The 7,886-nt window shown below is 46.4% G+C and overlaps 1 protein-coding gene across 1 annotated transcript; it reads right to left on the bottom strand.

Annotated features, from left to right (window-relative positions):
• Positions 1-5,250: 5,250 nt before the first annotated feature.
• LOC141021971 (uncharacterized) lies at positions 5,251-7,063 on the bottom strand. The gene is made up of 4 exons (XM_073497840.1): positions 6,159-7,063; positions 5,810-6,023; positions 5,614-5,694; positions 5,251-5,571 (listed from the first exon to the last, which is right to left on the bottom strand). Exons 1-4 carry the CDS (start codon positions 7,061-7,063, stop codon positions 5,251-5,253), a joined length of 1,521 nt encoding a protein of 506 aa, XP_073353941.1.
• Between the last annotated feature and the right edge of the window lie 823 nt (positions 7,064-7,886).

Genomic DNA, 7,886 nt, shown 5'->3' with positions numbered 1-7,886 from the left:
TAGGCTTGAAAATGTGCTTGATGATCCACTTCCTATCGATGATAGTTTGCCTGATGAGCAGTTAGCTGCAATAAACATTGCTAATAGTACTCCTTGGTATGCTGACTATGCTAATTACATTGTTGCTAAATATTTGCCACCTAGCTTTACTTACCAACAAAAGAAAAAGTTCTTCTATGATTTAAGACATTACTTTTGGGATGACCCACATCTTTATAAAGAAGGAGTAGATGGTATTATTAGACGTTGTGTACCTGAGCATGAACAGGGACAAATCCTATGGAAATGTCACTCCGAACCATATGGAGGATATCATGCTGGAGATAGAACTGCTCATAAGGTATTGCAATCTGGATTTTATTGGCCTACTCTCTTCAAGGATGCTCGTAAGTATGTCTCATCTTGTGATGAATGCCAAAGAATAGGTAATATTGGTAAGCGTCAAGAAATGCCTATGAATTATTCACTTGCTGTTGAACCATTTGATGTTTGGGGATTTGATTACATGGGACCTTTTCCTTCCTCTAATGGGTATACACATATTTTGGTTGCCGTTGATTATGTTACTAAGTGGGTAGAAGCTATTCCAACTAGTAGTGTTGATCACAACACCTCTATTAAAATGCTTAAGGAAGTTATTTTCCCAAGGTTTGGAGTCCCTAGATATTTAATGCTTAATGGAGGTTCACACTTTATTCATGGTGCTTTCCGTAAAATGCTTGCTAAGTATGATGTTAACCATAAAATTGCATCACCCTATCATCCTCAGTCTAGTGGTCAAGTTGAGCTTAGCAATAGAGAAATAAAATTAATTTTTGCAAAAGACTGTCAATAGGTCCAGGAAGAATTGGTCTAAGAAATTAGATGATGCACTTTGCGCCTATAGAACAACATATAAAAATCCTATGGGCATGTCTCCTTATAAAATGGTTTATGGTAAAGCATGTCACTTGGCTCTTGAGTTAGAACATAAAGCATACTGGGCAGTTAAAGAACTCAACTATGATTTCAAACTTGCTGGTGAAAAGAGGTTATTTGATATAAGTTCATTAGATGAATGGAGACCCAAGCTTATGAAAATGCAAAGCTATTCAAAGAAAAGGTTAAAAGGTGGCATGACAAAAGAATTCAAAAGCGTGAGTTTAAAGTCGGAGAATATGTTCTTTTGTACAACTCTCATTTCAGATTCTTTGCAGGCAAACTCCTCTCAAAATGGGAAGGCCCATATGTCATCGAGGAGGTTTACCGGTCTGGAGCCATCAAAATAAATAATTTCGAAGGTACTAACCCGAAGGTTGTCAACGGGCAACGAAAAAAGCATTATATCTCAGGTACGCCTATTAATGTTGAAAGCAATATTGTCCAAATGTTGACACCGGAAGAACACATAAAAGAGTCCCTTCGAAACACTACAGAATCGTCAAAATAAGGAGGTACATGATACAGTAAGTAAACGGACTCCAAAAAATCTGTAAAAATATTTTCTATCAGTTTTGGAATATTTTAAAATTTTGGAAATAAAGAAACTTCCAGGAAGCGTCCCCTGGTGGGCACAATACACCAGGGCGCGCCAGGCATGCCTGGCGCGTCCAGGTGGGTTGTGCCCAGCTCGGACACCTTCCGGACTCCGTTTTTCTTCTGTATACTTGTCCTGCAAGACAAAAATTATATATATATATATATATATATATATATATATATATATATATATATATATATATATATATTTCCCGAACCTGTTAAGCACCGTATCGCGGAGAAAAGCCTCTGTTCTCTTTTCTTGCTGTTTCTGGTCAGATTTGTCAAGCTAGGCATCATGTCTTCCGGCCCCTCCAACCACATGGAAGAAGATGCTTGGCTGATGAGGATCGAGACGAAGGGGGAGGAGCCTACGGACGCCATCAAGGGAGACAAGGGCAAGGAAGCTTCCGTAGATCCATCCCCGGTGGCAACACAAGCACTGTTGGCTGAGGAGGAGGAAGATATCCTTAAACCCTATCTTACTTACCTTACTCCTGCTAAGATTGAAGCTTTTCGTGTCTTTGAAATGGTTCGCATGCAAAATAAGTATCTCACTCGCGAAAATATTCAGCATCAAGAGCATATCACCTACCTCCGGAGCGTCATCCGTCGGCTTCAGGATCTTTTGACCCTTAAGGACAAGATCGCTTCATCACCACCATCACCTTCTTCACCACCAAAGGAGAACTGAGTATCGGGTATGGGCACCCCCTTGGCTTCCGTCAAGCTTGGGGGAGGTGCCTCGGTATCGTATCATCCCGCTATCTTTTTGCCTTTACTTATCTTAATTCAATCTTTTGCTTAGAAGAATAAAGTTTAGTTCGACCTTTTCTTCTTTGAGAGTCTGCTTAGTAATCGATCATTGTTATCGTCAGCAAGCTATATAATAAAGTTTAGTTTGAGTTTTTGCTTTCTTTACCTGCATGTTGCAAAGAAAGAAAAGAAAAAGAGAAAGAAAGTAAATAAAAGAAAGGAAATAAATCAATAAGATCATATACTAATCCTATGGTAGGTGATAGCACCACATAAGGAAAAGTATAAGTAGAAATTTTTATTAGAGATTGACAAACATAGCATTAGTCAATGATGCAACTCATGAAATAATTAATAAGGGAAGAGAAGATTCACATATAAATATACTATCCTAGAAATCTTTTGTGATTGTGAGCCCTCATCAAAATATTATATGCCAAAATTGTTGACGTTGGACAAGGAAGACAACTTAATGATTTATGTTTGTTTATATTCACATAGAAGTCATATTGTCATAGATCCTTCAACATGTGGTGCTTGCCCCTATATTTGCTAGCCAAAAATTCCGCACTAAGTAGAGATACTACTTGTGCATCCAAAAACCCTGAAACCCAAATCTTTTTCAAGTGTCCACCATACCTACCTAGGGATTGAGCAAGATCCCTCAAGTAAGTTGTCATCGGTGCAAAAAGGCAATAAAAATTGCTTCTAAATGTGTGAGATTATTTAGTGTAAGAGAAAATTGAGTGTTGCACGAACTTGGATGACAAAGAATAAAAGCGACAGACTGCATAATAAAGGTTGCCATCTTAAGGGGCAATGTAACGTGACGTTCTTTTACACTAAGGGATTGAGCATACAAACAAATAAGCGCATGGCAACCTCTGCTTCCCTCTGCGAAGGGCCTATCTTTTACCTTTATGTATTTACTTTTATGCAAAGAGTCAAAGTTTTCCGTCTATTCCTTTTTATTTTCTCTTTTGGCAAGCATCATGTGGTGAGGAAAGATCTAGGCACATATGTCCAGTTAAATATAGATAGCATGAGTTATTATTGTTGACATCACCCTTGAGGTGAGTATGTTAGGAGGCGAAACTATAAGCCCCTATCTTTCTATGTGTCTGGTTGAAACGTTTTGCTCATGTGTACTCGGTGAGTGTTAGCAATCATAGAAGACTATATGAAGGTGGAGTATGTGGACTTGCCTAAAGGCTCCGACGCGTGACCCTTCCTGAAAAGATGATGAATTGTAGTTGCAAAGTTGACTAAGAACATAGCTTGTTGGTTTCTAATAGAGTTTTTGTTTTACACTTCGATTGTGTGATGAACTATTACTTATTCATGGGAAGTGTATGATAAAAGTTTTATGATAAAAGTTTTATGTTTAATTTTGTTGCTGTTACGATAATAAACATGATGCTTCTATGTCCGTATTTTTGTTTTTATCGACACTTCTCTCTCAAGAGGGAGAATTCCGGCAGCTGGAAATCTGGACCTGGAAAAGCTACGTCAGGCCACCTATTTTGCACAACTCCAAACAAGCTGAAACTTTACGGAGAATTTTTATGGATTATTTAAGAAATACTTGAGCCAATAATCACTTGAGGGGGGCCACCAGGTGGGCACAACCCACCCTGGCGCGCCCTGGTGGGTTGTGGCCTCGTCGGCCCACCTTCGGTGCCCATCTTCTGGTATATAAGTGGTTTTGACCTAGAAAAAATTAGAATAATACTTTCGGGACGGAGAGCCGCCGCCTCGAGGCGAAACTTGGGCATGAGCACTTTTGCCCTCCGGCGGAGCGATTCTGCCGGGGGATCTTCCCTCCCGGAGGGGGAAATCATCGTCATCATCATCACCAACGACTCTCCCATCTTGGGGAGGGCAATCTCCATAAACATCTTCACCAGCACCATCTCATCTCAAACCCTAGTTCATCTCTTGTATTCAATCTTGTTACCAGAACTATAGATTGTTGCTAGGGGGTGACTAGTAGTGTTGATTACATCTTGTAGTTGATTACTATATGGTTCATTTGGTGGAAGATTATATGTTCAGATCCATTATGCATATTAATACCCCTCTGATCATGAGCATGTTGATGAGTTGTGAGTAGTTACTTTTGTTCTTGAGGTCACGGGATAAATCATGTTGCAAGTAATCATGTGAACTTGATATGTGTTCGAATTTTGATGCTATGTATGTTGTGATTCCCTTAGTGGTGTCATGTGAACGTCGACTACATGACACTTCACCATATTTGGGCCTAAGGGAAGGCATTGTGGAGTAGTAAATAGATGGTGGGTTGCGAGAGTGAAGAAACTTAAACCCCACAGTTTATGCACTATTCCATAAGGGACCGACTGGATCCTAGAGTTTAATTCTATGGTTAGGATTTATCCTTAATACTTTTCTCGTAGTTGCGGATGCTTGCAGGAGGGTTAATCATAAGTAGGAGGTTTGTTCAAGTAAGAACATCACCTAAGCACCGGTCCACCCACATATCAAATTATCAAAGTAGCGAACACAAATCAAACCAACATGAAGAAAGTGACTAGATGAAATTCCCGTGTACCCTCAAGAACGCTTTGCTTATTATAAGAGACCATTTTGGCCTGTCCTTTGCCTCAAAAGTATTGGGCTACCTTGCTGCATACTTATTGTTACTATCGTCACTTGCTCGTTACAAATTATCTTGCTATCAAACTACTCGCTACTTACAGTTTCAGCACTTGCAGACATTACCTTACTGAAAACTACTTGTCATTTCCTTCTGCTCCTCGTTGGGTTCGACACTCTTACTTATCAAAAAGAGCTACAATTGATCCCCTATACTTGTGGGTCATCATGATGCCCGTAGTCCCCGCCATGTATGTCGGTCAGCAGCTCACGCCCCTGCTCCCTGGAGATGCATCGTAAAGAAACATCGTTGGGCCGTTTATGGTACAACTCACCGTCCTGGATGTAGTATGCGGTGGCCTAGCGAGCCACACGCTCCTCGTCTTCCTCCTTCTCTGGCAAGGTCCCCTGAAGTAAGTACACCTTGAACTCCTCGGTCCAGCACCCCTCCCGAGGCTCGAGCGCGAGGAGCAGATGGGCCCCCGAGATTGGGCTGCAAGCTGGGGCACCTGTCGTAGGGGCTCGGGGGAGGTCCTCCTGAGGTGGTGCTGACTCCACGGCGAGGGGGGCTGCTGACGGCTTGATGAGCCACTCCTCGAAGACGCCTGGCTCCTGAGGCAGCCGTCGGGACGCCCTCTTGGCGATGTCGTCCGCCTCCTTGTTTGTCCCTCGTGGCACATGCTGCAATTCCAAGCCCAATAATCGTTTTTCCATTTTGCGTACCTCCTCCAGGTATGCTTCCATGTGCTCGTCCTTCGGTGTGTACTCTTTGTTGGAGAAGTTGACGAGGAGCTGGGAGTCACCCTGATGGTGAGACGCTTCACCCCTAACGCCGCAGCAGCCCTGAGGCCGGCAATTAGGCCTTCGTATTCCGTGATGTTGTTGGAGACCTTTCGCCTTGCTGGAAGCAAAGTTGTACGGTGTAGTAGAGCTTGTCCTTGGTGGGTGAAATGGGCACTGCTCCAGCCCCCGCACCCTGGCGCGCGAACGCGCCGTCGAAGTACATGATCCACCCGTCTGGTGCCTCGTCTCCGGGCAGGAGAGAACGGTCCTCGCATACTTCACGGCCAGGAACGTCGGTCCGTTCTACCACGAAATCTGTGAGGGCCACGCCCTTAATGACCCTGGTGGTGCTGAACTCCAGCTGGAATGCAAGCAGCTCGATGTTCCACTCTGCGAACCTTCCCGCAGCGTTGGGGCTCCGGAGCACCCTCTCCAGCGGGTAAGTTGAGACAACCTTGATGGGGTGGTCTTGGAAGTAGTGGCACAGCTTCCGAGAGGCGACGAGGAGCGCGAGTAAGAGCTTCTGTGGCATGGGATAGCGTGCCCGCGCCTCACGTAGCACCGTGCTGACGAAGTACACCGGGTGCTCGACGAGGGAGGAGGCATTGGCGAGGTCTTGCACCTCCTGAGTCTGCTGGCCCTTAGGGGTCTTGCCGTTTTCCGTGCCAGCCGTGGCCTCAGGAGCACCGTCCTCAGGAGCTTGGTCATCTATCGGGGTAGCCGAGGCCTCAGGAGCGCCGTCCTGAAGCTGCTGCGCTTCAATCAGTTGCCGAGTGCTGCTCCGTGTGCCCTTGGCTGGGTGCTCTTCCCGGACCGCCACTAGCGCTGCGCTAGCCGAGTGAGGCGTGGCGGCCAGGTAGAGCACTAGGGGCTCGAGGGGGCATGGCGCTACCATCACCGGCGGGCTGGTGAGGTACTTCTTGAGGACTTGGAATGCCGCGTCGGCCTCCGGAGTCCACTCGAATGGTCCTTTCTTTTTCATCAGCTTGAACAATGGGAGGGCGTATTCTCCCAACTTGGAGATGAAGCGCCCTAGCGAGGTCACACAGCCCGCCAGCTTCTGCATCTCCTTGAGGGTTTGTGGCGGGCTCATCCTTTCTATGGCCTTGACTTTCTCTGGGTTGGCCTTGATCCCTCTGTGCGACACCAGGAAACCCAGCAGCTTGCCGGAGGGGACGCCAAACACGCATTTCTCTGGGTTAAGCCGCAGATCCACCTTGCGCAGACTGGCAAATGTCTCCTCCAGGTCTTTGATGAGGGTCCTTGCCTCCCGAGACTTCACCACTACATCGTCAACGTAAGCCTCAACGTTCCTCCCAAGCTGCTGACCCAGAGCGATGTGCATTAGCCGCTGGAAGGTTGCTCCAGCATTACACAACCCAAACGGCATGCAGGTGTAGCAGTACACCCCGCATGGGGTCAGGAAAGCTGTCTTCTCCACATCTTGCACAGCCATCTTGATTTGGTGATAGCCCGAGAAGGCATACAGAAAACACAACAGGTCACACTCGGCGGTAGAGTCGACTATCTGATCGATGCGTGGGAGCGGGAAGGGGTCTTGAGGGCAAGCCATGTTGAGGTTAGTGAAATCGACGCACATGCGCTCCTTCCCGCCCTTCTTGGGGACAACGACCGGGTTCGCCAGCCATTCCGGGTACCGCATCTCCCAAATGACACCAGCATCCTACAGCTTGCGAGTCTCTTGGACGATGAACGCCTGCTTCTCTATGGACTGCCGTCGCGCCTTCTGCTTTACTGGGCGCATGTTAGGGCACACCCTCAGGTGATGCTCGATTATTCCCCTCGGGATCCCAACCAGATCCTTGGGCTCCCACGCGAACACTTCCTTGTTGGCGCGTAAGAAGCTGACCAACGCCTTTTCTTCATCTGGGGGGAGGTTCGCACCTATGGTGGAGGTGGCGCCCGATGCTCCGTCTTCATCAACCGACACTTGCTTCATCTCGGCACGATCTTGGGAGAACAACTGTTTCTTCTTTGCTGGTGCAGCCCCCGGGGCCTCTGGGCTCCTTCCTCACTTGACTGTGCGGCCGCCGCAGCCCTAAAGGCGAGCTTGAGGGCCAATAATGCTTCCTTGGTGTCTCTTGCCACAGTGAGGATGCCGCTACTCCCCGGCATCTTCATGAGGTTGTAGGCGGGGTGAGTTGCTGCCATGAACTTGGCCAAGGCCGGGTACCCGAGGATGGAGTTGTATG

Source organism: Aegilops tauschii, chromosome 4, assembly GCF_002575655.3.
Source record: "Aegilops tauschii subsp. strangulata cultivar AL8/78 chromosome 4, Aet v6.0, whole genome shotgun sequence".
NCBI lineage: Eukaryota > Viridiplantae > Streptophyta > Magnoliopsida > Poales > Poaceae > Aegilops > Aegilops tauschii.
The sequence above is the reverse complement of the archived record's forward strand: the minus strand, read 5'-3'. Positions and strand labels throughout refer to the sequence as shown.

Coding starts and splice junctions, on each gene's coding strand:
- LOC141021971 (XM_073497840.1), bottom strand. CDS start 7,063: ATGCCGTTTGGGTTGTGTAATGCTGGAGCAACCTTCCAGCGGCTAATG. Junction 6,024..6,158: donor CTCGTCGCCTCTCGGAAGCT/GTGCCACTACTT, acceptor GCTGGAGTTCAG/CACCACCAGGGTCATTAAGG. Junction 5,572..5,613: donor TGGAAGCATACCTGGAGGAG/GTACGCAAAATG, acceptor TTGGAATTGCAG/CATGTGCCACGAGGGACAAA.